The sequence below is a fragment of the Procambarus clarkii genome, chromosome 5 (assembly GCF_040958095.1).
Source record: "Procambarus clarkii isolate CNS0578487 chromosome 5, FALCON_Pclarkii_2.0, whole genome shotgun sequence".
NCBI classification, from domain to species: Eukaryota; Metazoa; Arthropoda; class Malacostraca; order Decapoda; family Cambaridae; genus Procambarus; species Procambarus clarkii.
Window position 1 is genome coordinate 14,050,273 of NC_091154.1, and position 22,013 is coordinate 14,072,285.

General features: G+C 45.2%; 1 protein-coding gene across 1 annotated transcript in view; it reads right to left on the bottom strand.

Moving 5' to 3' along the window:
- LOC138351091 (histone-lysine N-methyltransferase PRDM9-like) overlaps positions 1 to 22,013 on the bottom strand; it is a 127,567-nt gene that overhangs the window by 37,448 nt on the left and 68,106 nt on the right. Inside the window, exon 6 of the mRNA XM_069302722.1 lies at positions 12,706 to 12,906. Coding sequence (XP_069158823.1) covers positions 12,706 to 12,906 — 201 coding nt within the window. The remainder of the gene's footprint in view (positions 1 to 12,705; positions 12,907 to 22,013) is intronic.

Here is a 22,013-nt window from a genome sequence, read left to right on the forward strand (position 1 = left end):
GTGTCCCCTTGTGCGTGTGCCCCTTGTGTTAAATAGCCTGTCTTTATCTACCCTATCAATTCCCTTGAGAATCTTGAATGTGTCCCCCCTAACTCTTCTGTCTTCCAGCGAAGTGAGGTTTAATTCCCGTAGTCTCTCCTCGTAGCTCATACCTCTCAGCTCGGGTACTAGTCTGGTGGCAAATCTTTGAACCTTTTCCAGCTGTGTCTGGGTATAAGTGACAGGATAAACAACCCAGCGGGTTTTCTTCCTTTTGGGGAGTATTTTACATGCTGCTATGGCGGTGTGTCCACTCACAAGATGAGTGGCGCTGCCCAATATTGTCACTATGGCGGTGTGTCCACTCACAGGATGAGTGGCGCTGCCCAATATTGTCACTATGGCGGTGTGTCCACTCACAAGATGAGTGGCGCTGCCCAATATTGTCACTATGGCGGTGTGTCCACTCACAGGATGAGTGGCGCTGCCCAATACTGTCACTATGGCGGTGTGTCCACTCACAAGATGAGTGGCGCTGCCCAATATTGTCACTATGGCGGTGTGTCCACTCACAAGATGAGTGGCGCTGCCCAATACTGTCACTATGGCGGTGTGTCCACTCACAAGATGAGTGGCGCTTCCCAATATTGTCACTATGGCGGTGTGTCCACTCACAAGATGAGTGGCGCTGCCCAATATTGTCACTATGGCGGTGTGTCCACTCACAAGATGAGTGACGCTGCCCAATACTGTCACTATGGCGGTGTGTCCACTCACAAGATGAGTGGCGCTGCCCAATATTGTCACTATGGCGGTGTGTCCACTCACAAGATGAGTGACGCTGCCCAATATTGTCACTATGGCGGTGTGTCCACTCACAGGATGAGTGGCGCTGCCCAATATTGTCACTATGGCGGTGTGTCCACTCACAGGATGAGTGGCGCTGCCCAATATTGTCACTATGGCGGTGTGTCCACTCACAAGATGAGTGGCGCTGCCCAATAAACTCGCCCCTCGGGGCAAAATTAAATTTTTGTTTAATTATATAGAAGGGGTTGGTGGCCACACCTGATGGTCTCTTCCCACACTCCTTCCACCCTTTTCCCCTCTTCACCCCCCCTTAACCCCTCTTGTCCCCACCCCTTGACTCCCTCCCGTCATCCCCTACCACTGCTGCTGCCTAAGCCATTTTAGGTCCAGACAGACGCAGTCAACCCAACCATCTTTCTCGCAGTATCTCTGTGGCTCCATCATAATAACTAAGAGTTGTTACACAGGATCTTCGTGTTCGAGAACCATACTGTGTGTCCATTATTATGTCATTACTCTCCACATGTTCTACCCATTTGGTTTTAACTATTGTTCTAGTGTTTTGACTACCACACTTGTTAATGATACGGGTCGTTAATTTAGAGGTTCTTCTCTACTGCCATGTTTATGGACTGGTACTGTGGCCTTTACCCATACATCTGCTAAGACTCTTGTACACAAGTATGTCTGGAGTATCAATAAGAGTGGAACTCTACTGTCATGTTTATGGACTGGTACTGTGGCCTTTACCCATACATCTGCTAAGACTCTTGTACACAAGGATGTCTGGAGTATCAATAAGAGTGGAACTCTACTGCCATGTTTATGGACTGGTACTGTGGCCTTTACCCATACATCTGCTAAGACTCTTGTACACAAGTATGTCTGGAGTATCAATAAGAGTGGAACTCTACTGCCATGTTTATGGTCTGGTACTGTGGCCTTTACCCATATATCTGCTAAGACTCTTGTACACAAGGATGTCTGGAGTATCAATAAGAGTGGAACTCTACTGCCATGTTTATGGACTGGTACTGTGGCCTTTACCCATACATCTGCTAAGACTCTTGTACACAAGGATGTCTGGAGTATCAATAAGAGTGGAACTCTACTGCCATGTTTATGGACTGGTACTGTGGCCTTTACCCATATATCTGCTAAGACTCTTGTACACAAGGATGTCTGGAGTATCAATAAGAGTGGAACTCTACTGCCATGTTTATGGACTGGTACTGTGGCCTTTACCCATATATCTGCTAAGACTCTTGTACACAAGGATGTCTGGAGTATCAATAAGAGTGGAACTCTACTGCCATGTTTATGGACTGGTACTGTGGCCTTTACCCATATATCTGCTAAGACTCCTGTACACAAGTATGTCTGGAGTATCAATAAGAGTGGAACTCTACTGCCATGTTTATGGACTGGTACTGTGGCCTTTACCCATACATCTGCTAAGACTCCTGTACACAAGGATGTCTGGAGTATCAATAAGAGTGGAACTCTACTGCCATGTTTATGGACTGGTACTGTGGCCTTTACACATATATCTGCTAAGACTCTTGTACACAAGGATGTCTGGAGTATCAATAAGAGTGGAACTCTACTGTCATGTTTATGGACTGGTACTGTGGCCTTTACCCATACATCTGCTAAGACTCTTGTACACAAGGATGTCTGGAGTATCAATAAGAGTGGAACTCTACTGCCATGTTTATGGACTGGTACTGTGGCCTTTACCCATACATCTGCTAAGACTCTTGTACACAAGGATGTCTGGAGTATCAATAAGAGTGGAACTCTACTGTCATGTTTATGGACTGGTACTGTGGCCTTTACCCATACATCTGCTAAGACTCTTGTACACAAGGATGTCTGGAGTATCAATAAGAGTGGAACTCTACTGTCATGTTTATGGACTGGTACTGTGGCCTTTACCCATATATCTGCTAAGACTCTTGTACACAAGGATGTCTGGAGTATCAATAAGAGTGGAACTCTACTGTCATGTTTATGGACTGGTACTGTGGCCTTTACCCATACATCTGCTAAGACTCTTGTACACAAGGATGTCTGGAATATCAATAAGAGTGGAATGCTCAGCTCAGTTGCACATTCTCGCAGCACCCAAGGTGAAACTCCATCAGGTCCAACTGCTTTATTTCTTCCTGGCCTCTTGAGTAATATTACATCTTCGTCTTGAGCTACCTCTATGTATTCTATAATGTGCGCTGGAACTGGCATTGGGTCTGGCACCCTGACATCCTCATGTTGTACCAACACTTTGGAACTGTTCATTTAGCGTTTCACACATTTGTTTTCCATTCTCAGTTGTCCTGTTCCCCGTTCTCAATCTCTGGATTTTATCCTTCAAGTGCAGCAAGTTTTTAATAAATTTATAGAAAAGGTCTGGATCCTTTTTACATTTGTCCGCTATATCTTTCTCAAAGTAACTTTCTGCCTCTCTTATCACTGATGTTTATTTGTTTCTTGCTTGCTTGACAGCTGAATGGACAGCGCTTCGGATTCGTAGTCTTGAGGTTCCGGATTCGATCCCCGGTGGGGGCGGAAACACATGGGCAGAGTTTCTTTCACCCTGATGCACCTGTTACCTAGCAGTAAATAAGTACCTTGGAGTTAAACAGCTGCTACGTGCTGCTTCCTGGGGGGTGTGTAACAAAAAGTCCTGGTCAAGGACCGGGCCGCGGGGACGCTAAGCCCAGAAATCCTCTCAAGATAACCTCAAGATGTTGCTTGTAGTTCTGGCATGTTTGATAGTTAGGCCTCTTCCTATATTGATGTAATGACTGGCATATAAAGTCTACCTTGTGGACGTATTACGAAAATATGCAATAAATGAAAACTGGTTCGATTTCATTCAAACTTTTTTGACTAGTTGTATAAAATTGGGTTTAACTGGTGCAAGTCTGAGCATCGTAGCATAAATAGGAAGGGAGAAAACAAATATTGAATTATGTGTCAAAAATGTTCCAAAATGGTCAAAAATTATCATCAAACACAAGTGTCAACTGAAATCATGTTTATGACTCTAAGCTGTCACAATAGCATATAATAAAGTATTTTAATATTTACTTTTATGCCCAACAAAATTTAAAACAAAAAAATTAAGATTTTTTTTTAACAAATTTTTTCTTATTTTTTATCAGCCAATTTGCATGCAACTTCTACAGCTTACAGAACTTAAGCCTATCTGTAAGGATGCAAATTTTGGAGGACACTGAAGTCAACGTCAACCACAGGTGGCAGAATATTTGATCTTATTTATTGTCAACTAACATAAAATTAATTCTCTACTTTCATTTTTTCAATTTACATGAAATTTACACCTTGTATGTAGAGTTTACGTCTCTACAACACTGTAGAGTTTACGTCTCTACAACACTGTAGAGTTTACGTCTCTACAACACTGTAGAGTTTACGTCTCTACAACACTGTAGAGTTTACGTCTCTACAACACTGTAGAGTTTACGTCTCTACAACACTGTAGAGTTTACGTCTCTACAACACTGTAGAGTTTACGTCTCTACAACACTGTAGAGTTTACGTCTCTACAACACTGTAGAGTTTACGTCTCTACAACACTGTAGAGTTTACGTCTCTACAACACTAGAGTTTACGTCTCTACAACACTAGAGTTTACGTCTCTACAACACTAGAGTTTACGTCTCTACAACACTGTAGAGTTTACGTCTCTACAACACTGTAGAGTTTACGTCTCTACAACACTGTAGAGTTTACGCCTCTACAACACTGTAGAGTTTACGTCTCTACAACACTGTAGAGTTTACGTCTCTACAACACTGTAGAGTTTACGTCTCTACAACACTGTAGAGTTTACGCCTCTACAACACTGTAGAGTTTACGCCTCTACAACACTGTAGAGTTTACGCCTCTACAACACTGTAGAGTTTACGCCTCTACAACACTGTAGAGTTTACGTCTCTACAACACTGTAGAGTTTACGTCTCTACAACACTGTAGAGTTTACGCCTCTACAACACTGTAGAGTTTACGTCTCTACAACACTGTAGAGTTTACGTCTCTACAACACTGTAGAGTTTACGTCTCTACAACACTGTAGAGTTTACGTCTCTACAACAGTGTAGAGTTTACGTCTCTACAACACTGTAGAGTTTACGTCTCTACAACACTGTAGAGTTTACGTCTCTACAACACTGTAGTTTACGTCTCTACAACACTGTAGAGTTTACGTCTCTACAACACTGTAGAGTTTACGTCTCTACAACACTGTAGAGTTTACGTCTCTACAACACTGTAGAGTTTACGTCTACAACACTGTAGAGTTTACGTCTACAACACTGTAGAGTTTACGTCTCTACAACACTGTAGAGTTTACGTCTACAACACTGTAGAGTTTACGTCTCTACAACACTGTAGAGTTTACGTCTCTACAACACTGTAGAGTTTACGTCTACAACACTGTAGAGTTTACGTCTACAACACTGTAGAGTTTACGTCTCTACAACACTGTAGAGTTTACGTCTACAACACTGTAGAGTTTACGTCTACAACATTTTAAAAACACTTTATTCCTAGGTTCATTTATTGATTTATAAATATTTGCAAACCTGAAATATTGGCATATATTTTGGGGGGAACTTTGACTACTTGTATTAGTAAAAGTAAACATATTTTGGATAATCCTTTATATAAAAATCTTTTATTATATATTAATGTGATAGATGAGTGTCATAGAAATGATTTCATTTGAAAATTGTCTTTGTGGACTATTATTGAAAATGTGTAAAATTCGTTAAAAAAAATCCTCCATTTGTATTTAGGGTGAGATACTTTAACGTAGAACAGTTGCAGCCCGTCTTATATACAACTAGTAATAAAACTTTGGTTGATATTAAACAACATTTGAAAGTAGCGTAATACGTCCCCTTCTTGGTTAAAATACCAGTTTATTTTATGTGCTAAACTTTGTTTCATTTGTGCTTGACAGTATGTAGTAGTAAATGTGTGTGAATCTGTGCGTTGTTGTGAGAGGAGCGTTCCTGCACTCCAGGAGGGCGTGAGGGCCCACGCTGCACACACACACACACACACACACACACACACACACACACACACACACACACACACACACACACACACAAAAAAAAAAACTTTGGAGTTGCAAGATATAATTCAGCTTAAGGTCCCAGATATTGACGCATTATCAGAGACGAAACTTGAAGGAAATATATTAAATGAAGTTGTATTCCCAAGAGGCTATTCAGTTTGGAGACGTGACAGGAAAACTAGGAAGGGAGGAGGAGTGGCTGTGCTGGTGAAAGAACACCTGAAGGTAAGAGAGTTAATATTTGAAAACCCTCGAGATATTGACATAATGGCATTGTAGGTCTGGAATCAGGATGATAAGCTGATAATTTTAAATGCCTACAGCCCACCAGCAAGCAACACATGGACAAAGGAAGAACTGCATGACTAACGAGAGGGCCTCATCATGGTCATGAGAGAGATTATTGTACAAGCAGATAAAGATAAATCACGACTGTTGATACTCGGGGACTTCAACTTTAAAGCAATAGACTGGGAGGACTATGAAGCAAGAACGGAGGACTTTTGGACATGCAGATTTGTGAACCTCATTCTGGAGACATTCTTGTATCAACACATAAAGCAGGCCACAAGAATGAGGGAAGGAGATGTACCATCAGTACTGGATCTAGTATTCACCAGGAAAGAAGAAGAGATATTTGACATCCAGTACCCTCCTCCCTTGGGAAAGAGTGATCACGTCCTGTTAGACATTGATTATGCTTTAAGATATCATCTAGAAGAAAATGGGGACATTGAAACAGTTGATAAACTCGATTTAAGGAGAGGACACTATGGGGAACTTCGAAATTTTTTTATTGAGTGTAATTGGACAGACTTGTTGCTAGGCAGGGAAGTAAATGAAATGTATGACAAATTTTGCAAAATATACGATGAAGGCATAGAAACATTCGTACTAAAACAGAGATGCAGGGCCAGAAAACAGGACTGGTATAACAGAAATGGCAAGAGGGCAAGAGACCAAAAGACACAAAAATGGAATCAGTATAGGAAGAGGCCAAACCCCCAAACATACCAACGATATAAAGATGCGAGAAACAACTATACGGCAGTAAGGAGAGAGGCAGAAAGAAATTTTGAAAAAGGGATAGCGGATAAATGTAAAACAGAACCTGGCCTATTCTACAAATTCATAAACAACAAATTGCAGGTAAAGGATAATATCTAGAGGTTGAAAATGGGAAACAGATACACGGAAAAGGAAATGTGTGAAACATTAAACGAAAAGTTCCAAAGTGTGTTTGTACAAAATGAAATCTTCAGAGAACCAGACAATAAGAATTCTTGAGAACAACATAGAGCATATAGAGGTGTCTAGAGACGAAGTGGAAAATATGCTAAAGGAGCTAAGTAAAAACAAAGCAGCTGGCCCAGATGGAGTTTCACCATAGGTTCTGAGAGAATGTACATCTGAGCTCAGCATTCCACTTCACCTGATCTTTCAGGCATCCCTGTGTACAGGAATCGTAGCAGACGTGTGGAAACAGGCTAACATAGTTCCAATCTACAAAAGTGGCAGCAGGGAAGACCCCCTCAATTATAGACCTGCATCATTGACAAGTGTAATAGTGAAAGTATTGGAAAAACTAATCAAAACTAAATGGGCAGAACACCTGGAGAGAAATGATATAATATCAGACAGACAGTATGGTTTTCGATCTGGAAGATCCTGTGTATCGAATTTACTCAGTTTCTATGATCCAGCCACAGAGATATTACAGGAAAGAGATGGATGGATTGACTGCATCTATCTGGACCTAAAAATGACTTTCGACAGAGTTCCACATAAGAGGTTGTTCTGGAAGCTGGAAAATATTTTAGGGATGACAGGTAAGCTTCTAACATGGATGAAAAATTTTCTGACTGATAGAAGAATGAGGGCAGTAATCAGAGGCAATGTATCGGACTGGAGAAATGTTACAAGTGGAGTACCACAGGGTTCAGTTCTTGCACCAGTGATGTTTATTGTCTACATAAATGATCTACCAGTTGGTATACAGAATTATATGAACATGTTTGCTGATGATGCTAAGATAATAGGAAGGATAAGAAACTTAGATGACTGTCATGACCTTCAAGAAGACCTGGACAAAATAAGTATATGGAGCACAACTTGGCAAATGGAATTTAATGTGAATAAATGCCATGTTATGGAACGTGGAATAGGAGAACATAGACCCCACACAACCTATAAATTATGTGAGAAATCTTTAAAGAATTCTAATAAGGAAAGAAATCTAGGGGTGGTTCTAGATAAAAAACTATCACCTGAGGACCACATAAAGAACGTTGTGCGAGGAGCCTATGATACTCTTTCTAACTTCAGAATTGCTTTTAAATACATGGATGGCGAAATACTAAATAATTTGTTCACGACTTTTGTTAGGCCAAAGCTAGAATATGCAGCGGTTGTGTGGTGCCCATATCTTAAGAAGCACATCAACAAACTGGAAAAGGTGCAAAGACATGCTACTAAGTGGCTCCTAGAACTGAAGGGCAAGAGCTACAAGGAAAGGATAGAGGCATTAAATATGGCAAAACTAGAAGACAGAAGAAAAAGAGGGGATATGATCACTACATACAAAATAGTAACAGGAATTGATAAAAACGATAGGGAAGATTTCCTGAGACCTGGAACTTTAAGAACAAGAGGTCAGATTTAAACTAGCTAAACACAGATGCCGAAGAAATATAAGAAAATTCACCTTCGCAAATAGAGTGGTAGACGGTTGGAACAAGTTAAGTGAGAAGGTGGTGGAGGCCAAGACCGTCAGTAGTTTCAAAGCGTTATATGACAAAGAGTGCTGGGAAGATGGGACACCACGAGCGTAGCTCTCATCCTGTAACTACACTTATGTAATTACACACACACACACACACACACACAGGTTGTGTGGTGAGAGCTAGTGAGGTGCCCCTCACTGTGTGAGGTTATTGACCTCCATATTGTTCAAGTGATTTGAACTGTAATCGTTAATTGGGTGAGTGAGTAATTATTCTTAGTGTATTATCCCATTTCCTGTGTTTTAATAGATGTAATGTACACACTTTGATTGTTTGTTGAGTCCTGCCAATTACAAAATGTGGCACCAGTCCCACGTGGTCACTCTTGTGTTTGAAGTGTTTATAAAGGCATATGGGTTCTACAACCCTGGTTTAAAGTAACATTGCAATACTATAAGAAAGTAAGGACGGGTTTTGTGAGCCGTACTCTCGGTTACGGCTTTTAAGCTTTTGTGCCCTTACATTGAACCCATTTTGTTGTCTTTTTCTCTCTGGCCCTCTTACAAATTGTATTGAACCAATCTTGTTTTCTGGTCCTGCATATTATTTTTGTTGTATGAATGTTTGTGGGCCTTTGTCATATGTTTCAAAAAATTTGGCATACATTTCACTAAGTAAAGTGGGAAGTGAAGGTGATATTGAGACCCTACAAAGAGATCTGCATGAACTCCACAAGTGGTCAGATGACTAACAAATGCTTTTTAATGTCAATAAATGCCAGACCTTGCATGTGGAGCACAACAGTCCACGTCACAACTATCAAACAATAAATGCCAGACCTTGCATGTAGGGCACAACAGTCCACGTCACAACTACCAAACAATAAATGCCAGACCTTGCATGTGGGGCACAACAGTCCACGTCACAACTACCAAACAATAAATGCCAGACCTTGCATGTGGGGCACAACAGTCCACGTCACAACTACCAAACAATAAATGCCAGACCTTGCATGTGGGACACAACAGTCCACGTCACAACTACCAAACAATAAATGCCAGACCTTGCATGTGGGGCACAACAGTCCACGTCACAACTACCAAACAATAAATGCCAGACCTTGCATGTGGGACACAACAGTCCACGTCACAACTACCAAACAATAAATGCCAGACCTTGCATGTGGAGCACAACAGTCCACGTCACAACTACCAAACAATAAATGCCAGACCTTGCATGTGGGGCACAACAGTCCACGTCACAACTACCAAACAATAAATGCCAGACCTTGCATGTGGGGCACAACAGTCCACGTCACAACTACCAAACAATAAATGCCAGACCTTGCATGTGGGACACAACAGTCTACGTCACAACTACCAAACAATAAATGCCAGACCTTGCATGTGGGGCACAACAGTCTACGTCACAACTACCAAACAATAAATGCCAGACCTTGCATGTGGGGCACAACAGTCCACGTCACAACTACCAAACAATAAATGCCAGACCTTGCATGGGGGACACAACAGTCTACGTCACAACTACCAAACTGACAACACAACCTTACAACAGACAGATGAAGAAAAGGACCCTGGAGTCAGACTCCATCATTCACTACAAGTTGCACAACAAGTGGGAGCGGCAGTACAAAAGTGAACCAAACCCTGGGAATAATGCAGCGTACCTTTACCTTCAAGGAAAAGTTGTTCTCTGGTGCGGTGTCTCTGGTGCGCCCCACCACCTGGATTATTGCACCCAGGTATGGAGACCTCATCATCTTCACAAACACAGCTGCTCTGGAGAAGGTGCAACACCGGGCAACAAACATCATCCCAGAGCTAAGTCATCTCTCATATCAGGAGCGGTTGAGGGCCTCAGGGCTAACAACACTACAGACCAGACATGACTGAGCGGATCTCATCGAAACCTTTAAAATACTGAACAATTTAGAGTATGTTGATCGGGACAATTTCTTCAAAAGGTCAGATGTAACACGAACGAGGAGCAACGGGTTCAAGCTCAACAAGCCACAATGTTGGACTGAAAACAGGAGAATCTTTTTCACTCATAGGTTTGTAAACCCGTGGAACCGCCTACCCGCCGAAGCTGTAAACGCCAAAAATCTGCTGGGTTTTAAAATACAGCTGGAAAAGATCATCAGGGCAAATTTGACAAGCCACTGGCTTCCTGTCCTCGTCAGGTAAATTCAAGTAAATAACTTCCTTGCCTAGCAACAAGTCTGTCCAATTAAAGTCATTAAAATTGTGTTGAAGTTCCCCATATTGTCCTCTCTTGAAATGTTGAAGTTCATCAACTGTTTCAACGTCCCCCGTTCTCTTTTAGATTATATCACAACGCATATTTAATATCCAAGAGGACATGATCACTCTTCCCCACGGGTGGAAGGTGCTGGGTGTCGAATATCTCTTCTTCTGTCCTGGAACTCCAGTATTGACGGAACAGCCCCCTTTCCCCATTCTTGTAATTCCCTAAGTAATTACCCAAGTGTTGTTACAGGATGAGAGCTACGCTCGTGGTGTCCCGTCTTCCCAGCACTCTTTGTCATATAACTCTTTGAAACTACTGACGGTCTTGGCCTCCACCACCTTCTCACCTAACTTGTTCCAACCGTCTACCACTCTGTTAGTGAAAGTGAATTTTCTTATATTTCTTCGGCAGCTTTAGTTAGTTTAAATCTATGACCTCTTGTTCTTCAAGTTCCAGCTCTCAGGAATTCTTCCCTATCAATTTTATCGATTTTCGTTACAATTTTATACATAGTGATCATATCGCCTCTTTCTTCTACCTTCTAGTTTTGGCATATTTATTCCTCTAACCTCTCCTCGTAGCTCTTGCCCTTCAGTTCTGGGAGCCACTTGGTGGCATGTCTTTGCACCTTTTCCAGTTTGTTGATGTGCTGCTTAAGATATGGGCACCACACAACCGCTGCATATTCTAGCTTTGGCCTAACAAAAGTCGTGAACAATTTCTTCAGTATTTCACCATTTATGTTTTTAAAATCAATTCTGAAATTAGAAAGTGTAGCATAGACTTCTCACATGATGTTCTTTATGTGGTCCTCAGGTGATAGTGTCTATCTAGAACCACCCATAGATCTCTTTCTTTATCAGAATTCTTAAAAGATTTCTCACATCATTTATAGGTTGTGTTCTATGTCTATGTTCTAATATTCCACATTCCATAACATGGCATTTATTCACATTAAATTCTATTTGCCAAGTGGTGCTCCATACACTTATTTTGTCCAGGTGTGTGACAGTGGAGACAGAGAAGGTGTGTAATTACCTAAGTGTAGTTACAGGATGAGAGCTTTGTTCGTGGTGTCCCGTCTTCCCAGTACTCTTTGTCATATAACGCTTTGAAGCTACTGACAATTTTGGCCTCCACCACCACTTATAACTTGTTCTAACCATCTACCACTCTGCAAATGAAAACTTTCTAATATTTTTTGGCACCTTTGTTACTTTGTTTGTGAAGTTGGTGGTTTCAGGAATTCCACTTTGTCAATTTGGTTGATTCCTGTTAGTATTTTGTAAGTGGTGATATTATCACCTGTAATATCAAATAGAAGAAAAAGAGGTTGTAATATCACTCTTTTTCTTCTATATTCTAGTTTTGGCATGCAAACAAACACAAATTTCAACTGATATAATAAACTATAAATAATTGAATAAGTCACAAGAAAACTCATGATTGTGGTGTAGAAACAGAACATATTATTCATATTTTATAAAGAAAACTTCCCAGTACAAACTGTAAACAATTTCGGAGTCTACAATAATGTGATTGAAGATAAGTTGACCAAATCACACATCAGATGATGGAGAAACAATGACTTATCAGTCTGACCTGGACCATTATCAAGTCCTATGTCACATAAGACTTGATGGTGGTCAACGACCATTATCAAGTCCTATGTCACATAAGACTTGATGACGGTCAACGACCATTATCAAGTCCTATGTCACATAAGACTTGATGACGGTCAACGACAGACCAAAACATCGTCATTTCTCCTTCTTCTGATGTATAGTTTAGTCATTATAAAGAGATTCTTACCTGCCAACCATAACCAGACTCGTGACCTTCCTGTACATTGTTGAGGATGCGACCTTCATACGGACCAAACACAAGACGAGGGGTAAGTTCAGCATTGGTCCAAACACCCAAACCAGCATCCTTTAGTTTGGAGGGACAGATACTTAGTGGCCAAGGTGTGGTCAGTCGAGCACGATCCTGTACACTACCATCACGCAATACCTGTTGGACAACAATGACTCGTTGAAGAGGTTTAGTTTGGAGGGACAGATACTTAGTGGCCAAGGTGTGGTCAGTCGAGCACGATCCTGTACACTACCATCACGCAATACCTGTTGGACAACAATGACTGGTTGAAGAGGTTGAACAACAGTTCAGTGAGTTGTTGTTCTACATCTTCACTGATGATGTTGAAGACAACTAAATGAAGAAGTAAAAGAACAACTAAAAGGAAAAGTTGAAGAACAGCAGCTCACTGAAGAAGAACAAGTCACTGAAGATACTGAAGAACACCAAGTCATTAAGAATGTTGTAGAACAAATCAATAAAGATTACACTCGTCCAGGATAGTGATGCAACATTGGCAATACTTGGAAGGAATCAGAAAAATCTTAAACCAGGAAACATTAATGAGAAACTTTGGAATTGAAATAGGAAAAAGAAAAGGGGATGGGAATTAATTTGGGTGATAACAAATATAAATTATAACACTGCAAATCCTTGGAAAGGGAATTGGGTACATGACTAGGGGGACCACTTATGTCCGTGTGCTGCCTCTTGGGTGACCTAACAATTGGGTACATGACTAGAGGACCACTTATGTCCGTGTGCTGCCTCTTGGGTCACCTAACAATTGGGTACATGACTAGGGGGACCACTTATGTCCGTGTGCTGCCTCTTGGGTGACCTAACAATTGGGTACATGACTAGAGGACCACTTATGTCCGTGTGCTGCCTCTTGGGTCACCTAACAATTGGGTACATGACTAGGGGGACCACTTATGTCCGTGTGCTGCCTCTTGGGTCACCTAACAATTGGGTACATGACTAGGGGGACCACTTATGTCCGTGTGCTGCCTCTTGGGTGACCTAACAATTGGGTACATGACTAGGGGACCACTTATGTCCTGTGTGCCGCCTCTTGGGTCACCTAACAATTGGGTACATGACTAGTGGACCACTTATGTCCGTGTGCTGCCTCTTGGGTGACCTAACAATTGGGTACATGACTAGTGGACCACTTATGTCCGTGTGCTGCCTCTTGGGTGACCTAACAATTGGGTACATGACTAGTGGACCACTTATGTCCGTGTGCTGCCTCTTGGGTGACCTAACAATTGGGTACATGACTAGAGGACCACTTATGTCCGTGTGCTGCCTCTTGGGTGACCTAACAATTGGGTACATGACTTGTGGACCACTTATGTCCGTGTGCTGCCTCTTGGGTGACCTAACAATTGGGTACATGACTAGTGGACCACTTATGTCCGTGTGCTGCCTCTTGGGTGACCTAACAATTGGGTACATGACTAGGGGGACCACTTATGTCCGTGTGCTGCCTCTTGGGTGACCTAACAACTGGGTACATGACTAGGGGACCACTTATGTCCTGTGTGCCGCCTCTTGGGTCACCTAACAACCAATTGGGGGTTTGATTTGAAATAGTAATTGCTATAATTGACTACACAAGTGTGAAACATTTAATTATAACATCAATGCTTATGAGACATTAATACTTTCACATTAATAATTATTAAAATGATTACATTTTTCATGCCTGTAACTTATATTATTAACTTGAGAATGACTTTTCTATGTAGAATAATGTCATAATTAAAAGCTTGAGCAGTAAATTAAGAATAAGTTGTCAGGTTTAGTGAGGCAGGTGTAAATATGCAGCCCGTTCTCACAGTTTATATACGTCCAGGATGCCGTTAATTTAAAGTGTGCTCTCCTAGCCTAACAGACTAAGCCAGAGGACCCACAACAGAAAACGGGACAGTACGTCACTTTCGTGAGCCGCTTCCATTTTCTAGTACGACACTTTATGGCGTCGGGTAAGACATACGAGCGAAAAGCGACGTGTTCTTTGTAAGAGGACAGGTTGATATATGATCATATTATCTTGCTACATGTGTGTCATTATTATGAAACACATATAGCAAGATAATTATCATTATCACATGTTCATTATCCTTTGTTCACTTATGATAGGTAAGTGAAGCCCAGCTGCATCTGGCTACAAGTTCTGCGAAAATTTCCCCATCTATTTACTTAACATTTATAATTAGCCATAAATTCTGTAATTTATATTATAAAATTAAATTCTATAATTATCACGAAAGAAAATGAGTTGCCACGTCGCCAGTTTAGTGTTGGTGTTGATTTAAGGGGACGACGATCGTGGGATGGGATGCGCCCCGGCGTACCCGAGAACGGTTAGTTGTGAAGCCCGTAAAGGTGAAACGCCAAGCGTAATTGTCAAATGAGTGACGCCAATCACAGGAAACTAATATGCCTCACAGTAAAGAAACGCAGACAGGCAGATGATTGGACGCCCCAGGAGTCCCTCAGGGTGACAAGCACTAGTCCTGTCCCACACCGATAACACTGGGTAGCAAAACCCAAAACTCGGCCCCCAGCTAAAACACAATCCAGTACTATCCAGTGCCCTCCGGCAGAGCAGACGCCGGCCGCCCACCATGGCTGAGGGCACACCAGGTACCCACCAAGACCCGCCAGCCCCCGGCACCTCTCGGCCATGCTGGCGCCGAACACCGTCACCCCGCCGGGAGGACCAGACAAAACACGTAACAAAAACTACCATCAAGCCCGTGACCCAAGGAGATACATGCGCCAGGCGTCATAAAACCAGACCGTTCAATAGGGATGCCAAACGGCAGTAACAAGTCCAAATCGCAACACAAAATATGATCCAAATGTCCAGATGTCCGCACGGCGTCTAGGTTGAACCAGGAGTCCCGCCAATTTAATGCGTCGTAGCTCACACGCGTCTCTCTTTACCAACCTTAAATGTTCTGTCTGAGGACTGAAATATTATAGGTGGTGATCATGTCTCCCCTTAACCTTTAAGCTGCGCAACACATACACAGGCGATGGGGGTAACATGTCCTGCCGAGCGCTCATCATACATAGGCAATGGAGGCTGCCGGGAACGATTTAAATGCCCCGCAGCTCCACGGGGTTCACATCAGCTTCCTCAGGGCTCTTATAAACAGACGCCATTTAAAACAAATTGTGGACAACATTGCCAGGTGTGAGAGCCTCAGTACTGAGTGAGCCACCAAGGCTGGCACACGCAGCATGAGCTCACAGCACTGCTGTTCAGCTTGTGACCACAGCATCGTCTAATAATGTCAAAATATATATGTAACTGATATTATTTAGCCATGATAGTATTACAGAAGACCCCTGACTGTGATAACTATGACCAGGAGTCTGATAATAGCAGGATTATTGTGATAACTTGCGATGTGCTAGTATTGTGGGAGGAGTAATGTTGAGGGAGGGAGGGGTGTGGCGTCGTGTGCCGACTGTGTGTGTGGTCACCTGTTGCTGTCTACACCCACCATACCAGGGAGGGGTGTAGCGTCGTGTGCCGACTGTGTGTGTGGTCACCTGTTGCTGTCTACACCCACCATACCAGGGAGGCGTGTAGCGTCGTGTGCCGACTGTGTGTGGTCACCTGTTGCTGTCTACACCCACCATACCAGGGAGGGGTGTAGCGTCGTGTGCCGACTCTGTGTGTGGTCACCTGTTGCTGTCTACACCCACCATACCAGGGAGGCGTGTAGCGTCGTGTGCCGACTCTGTGTGTGTGGTCACCTGTTGCTGTCTACACCCACCATACCAGGGAGGGGTGTAGCGTCGTGTGCCGACTGTGTGTGTGGTCACCTGTTGCTGTCTACACCCACCATACCAGGGAGGGGTGTAGCGTCGTGTGCCGACTGTGTGTGTGGTCACCTGTTGCTGTCTACACCCACCATACCAGGGAGGGGTGTAGCGTCGTGTGCCGACTGTGTGTGTGGTCACCTGTTGCTGTCTACACCCACCATACCAGGGAGGGGTGTAGCGTCGTGTGCCGACTCTGTGTGTGGTCACCTGTTGCTGTCTACACCCACCATACCAGGGAGGCGTGTAGCGTCGTGTGCCGACTGTGTGTGTGGTCACCTGTTGCTGTCTACACCCACCATACCAGGGAGGGGTGTAGCGTCGTGTGCCGACTCTGTGTGTGGTCACCTGTTGCTGTCTACACCCACCATACCAGGGAGGGGTGTAGCGTCGTGTGCTGACTCTGTGTGTGGCCACCTGTTGCCTCCTCCCTCCTGCCTCATGCCTCCTCCCTCATGCCTCATACCTCCTCCCTCCTGCCTTATGCCTCCTCCCTCTTGCCTCATGCCTCCTCCCTCATGCCTCCTGCCTCATGCCTCCTCCGTCATGCCTCCTCCCTCCTGCCTCATGCCTCCTGCCTCATGCCTCCTGCCTCCTCCCTCATGCCTCCTCCCTCCTGCCTCATGCCTCCTGCCTCATACCTCATGCCTCCTGCCTCATGCCTCCTGCTCATACCTCATGCCTCCTGCCTCATGCCTCCTCCCTCCTGCCTCATGCCTCCTCCCTCATGCCTCCTCCCTCCTGCCTCATGCCTCCTCCCTCCTCCCTCCTGCCTCATGCCTCCTGCCTCATGCCTCATACCTCATGCCTCCTGCCTCCTGCCTCATGCCTCCTGCCTCATACCTCATGCCTCATACCTCATGCCTCCTGCCTCATACCTCATGCCTCATACCTCATGCCTCATACCTCATGCCTCCTGCCTCATGCCTCCTGCCTCCTGCTCATACCTCATGCCTCCTGCCTCATGCCTCCTCCCTCATGCCTCCTCCCTCCTCCCTCATGCCTCCTCCCTCCTGCCTCATGCCTCCTGCCTCATGCCTCATACCTCATGCCTCCTGCCTCCTGCCTCATGCCTCCTGCCTCATACCTCATGCCTCCTCCCTCATGCCTCCTCCCTCATGCCTCCTCCCTCCTGCCTCATGCCTCCTGTCTCATGCCTCATGCCTCCTGCCTCATACCTCATGCCTCCTGCCTCATGCCTCCTGCCTCATGCCTCCTGCCTCCTGCCTCATTCCTCATGCCTCCTGCCTCATGCCTCCTCCCTGCTGCCTCATGCCTCCTCCCTCCTGCCTCCTCCCTGCTGCCTCATACCTCCTCCCTCATGCCTCCTGCCTCATGCCTCATGCCTCCTGCCTCATGCCTCCTCCCTGCTGCCTCATGCCTCCTCCCTCCTGCCTCATGCCTCCTGCCTCCTCCCTGCTGCCTCATACCTCCTCCCTCATGCCTCCTGCCTCGTGCCTCATGCCTCCTGCCTCATGCCTCCTCCCTGCTGCCTCATACCTCATGCCTCCTCCCTGCTGCCTCATGCCTCCTGCCTCCTGCCTCCTGCCTCATACCTCATGCCTCCTGCCTCATGCCTCCTCCCTCATGCCTCCTCCCTCCTGCCTCATGCCTCCTGCCTCCTCCCTCATGCCTCCTCCCTCCTGCCTCATGCCTCCTCCCTCCTCCCTCATGCCTCCTCCCTCCTGCCTCCTGCCTCATGCCTCCTGCCTCCTGCCTCATGCCTCCTCCCTCCTGCCTCATGCCTCCTGCCTCCTGCCTCATGCCTTATACCTCATGCCTCCTGCCTCATACCTCATGCCTCCTGCCTCATGCCTCCTGCCTCCTGCCTCATGCCTCCTGCCTCCTGCCTCCTGCCTCATGCCTCCTGCCTCCTGCCTCATACCTCATGCCTCCTGCCTCCTCCCTCATGCCTCCTGCCTCATGCCTCCTGCCTCATGCCTCATACCTCATGCCTCCTGCCTCATGCCTCCTGCCTCCTCCCTCATGCCTCCTCCCTCCTGCCTCATGCCTCCTCCCTCATGCCTCCTCCTTCCTGCCTCATACCTCATGCCTCATGCCTCATACCTCATGCCTCCTGCTTCATGCCTCCTGCCTCATGCCTCCTGCCTCATGCCTCATACCTCATGCCTCCTCCCTCCTGCCTCATGCCTCCTGCCTCATGCCTCCTGCCTCATGCCTCATGCCTCATACCTCATGCCTCCTGCCTCCTGCCTCATGCCTGATGCCTCACACCTCATGCCTCCTCCCTCCTGCCTCATGCCTCCTGCCTCCTGCCTCATGCCTCCTGCCTCCTGCCTCATGCCTCATGCCTCCTGCCTCCTCCCTCATGCCTCATGCCTCCTGCCTCATACCTCATGCCTCCTGCCTCATGCCTCCTCCCTCATGCCTCATGCCTCACTCTCTCGTGCCTCACTCCCTCATGCCTCCTGCCTCCTCCCTCATGCCTCCTGCCTCCTCCCTCATGACTCATGCCTCATACCTCCTCCCTCATGCCTCATACCTCCTCCCTCCTGCCTCATGCCTCCTCCCTCATGCCTCATGCCTCCTCCCTCATGCCTCACTCTCTCAAGGAGCATGACTGGGAGTACCCTGACGCTGGTTCAAGTCCCCTCATTGTTAAAATTGATTTTGTCACTGAACAGTTTCATAATACTGTACTAATGTTTTGTCCAGTTATTAACACTAATACTTGGCAGGTTATCTAAGGAAAGGATGAGTGGATGGACCGGACATTATTGGGGGATGGACCGGACATTGGGGGATGGACCGGACATTATTGGGGGATGGACCGGACATTATTGGGGGATGGACCGGACATTATTGGGGGATGGACCGGACATTATTGGGGGGATGGACCGGACATTATTGAGGGATGGACCGGACATTATTGGGGGATGGACCGGACATTATTGAGGGATGGACCGGACATTATTGAGGGATGGACCGGACATTATTGGGGGATGGACCGGACATTATTGGGGGATGGACCGGACATTACTGAGGGATGGACCGGATATTATTGGGGGATGGACCGGACATTATTGAGGGATGGACCGGACATTATTGAGGGATGGACCGGACATTATTGAGGGATGGACCGGACATTATTGGGGGATGGACCGGACATTATTGGGGGATGGACCGGACATTATTGGGGGATGGACCGGACATTATTGAGGGCTGTGACAAACTGTGACAAACACACGGACAAACAGTGACAAACACACGGACAAACTGTGATAAACACACGGACAAACTGTGACAAACACACGGACAAACTGTGACAAACACACGGACAAACTGTGACAAACACACGGACAAACTGTGACAAACACACGGACAAACACACGGACAAACTGTGACAAACACACGGACAAACTCTGACAAACACACGGACAAACTCTGACAAACACACGGACAAACTGTGACAAACACACGGACAAACTGTGACAAACACAAGGACAAACTCTGACAAACACACGGACAAACTGTGACAAACACACGGACAAACTGTGATAAACACACGGACAAACTGTGACAAACACACGGACAAACTGTGACAAACACACGGACAAACTGTGACAAACACACGGACAAACTGTGACAAACACACGGACAAACTGTGACAAACACACGGACAAACTGTGACAAACACACGGACAAACTGTGACAAACACACGGACAAACTGTGACAAACACACGGACAAACTGTGACAAACACACGGACAAACTGTGACAAACACACGGACAAACTGTGACAAACACACGGACAAACTGTGATAAACACACGGACAAACAGTGATAAACACACGGACAAACAGTGATAAACACACGGACAAACTGTGACAAACACACGGACAAACTGTGACAAACACACGGACAAACTCTGACAAACACACGGACAAACTGTGACAAACACACGGACAAACTCTGACAAACACACGGACAAACAGTGATAAACACACGGACAAACTCTGACAAACACACGGACAAACTGTGATAAACACACGGACAAACTGTGACAAACACACGGACAAACTGTGATAAACACAGTGACAAACACACGGACAGTGATAAACACACGGACAAACTGTGACAAACACACGGACAAACTGTGACAAACACACGGACAAACTGTGACAAACACAAGGACAAACTGTGACAAACACACGGACAAACTGTGACAAACACACGGACAAACTGTGATAAACACACGGACAAACTGTGACAAACACACGGACAAACTGTGACAAACACACGGACAAACTGTGATAAACACACGGACAAACACACGGACAAACTGTGACAAACACACGGACAAACCCTGACAAACACACGGACAAACTCTGACAAACACACGGACAAACTGTGATAAACACACGGACAAACTGTGACAAACACACGGACAAACAGTGATAAACACACGGACAAACTCTGACAAACACACGGACAAACTGTGACAAACACACGGACAAACTGTGACAAACACACGGACAAACTGTGACAAACACACGGACAAACTGTGACAAACACACGGACAAACTGTGACAAACACACGGACAAACTGTGACAAACACACGGACAAACTGTGACAAACACACGGACAAACTGTGACAAACACACGGACAAACTGTGATAAACACACGGACAAACTGTGACAAACACACGGACAAACCCTGACAAACACACGGACAAACCCTGACAAACACACGGACAAACTGACAAACACACGGACAAACTGTGATAAACACACGGACAAACTCTGACAAACACACGGACAAACTCTGACAAACACTCGGACAAACTGTGACAAACACACGGACAAACTCTGACAAACACACGGACAAACTGTGACAAACACACGGACAAACTGTGACAAACACACGGACAAACTGTGACAAACACACGGACAAACTGTGACAAACACACGGACAAACTGTGACAAACACACGGACAAACTGTGACAAACACACGGACAAACTGTGATAAACACACGGACAAACTGTGATAAACACACGGACAAACTGTGACAAACACACGGACAAACTGTGACAAACACACGGACAAACTGTGACAAACACACGGACAAACTCTGACAAACACACGGACAAACTGTGATAAACACACGGACAAACTCTGACAAACACACGGACAAACTCTGACAAACACTCGGACAAACTGTGACAAACACACGGACAAACTCTGACAAACACACGGACAAACTGTGACAAACACACGGACAAACTGTGACAAACACACGGACAAACTGTGACAAACACACGGACAAACTGTGATAAACACACGGACAATCCTGACAAACACACGGACAAACTCTGACAAACACACGGACAAACTGTGATAAACACACGGACAAACTGTGATAAACACACGGACAAACTGTGACAAACACACGG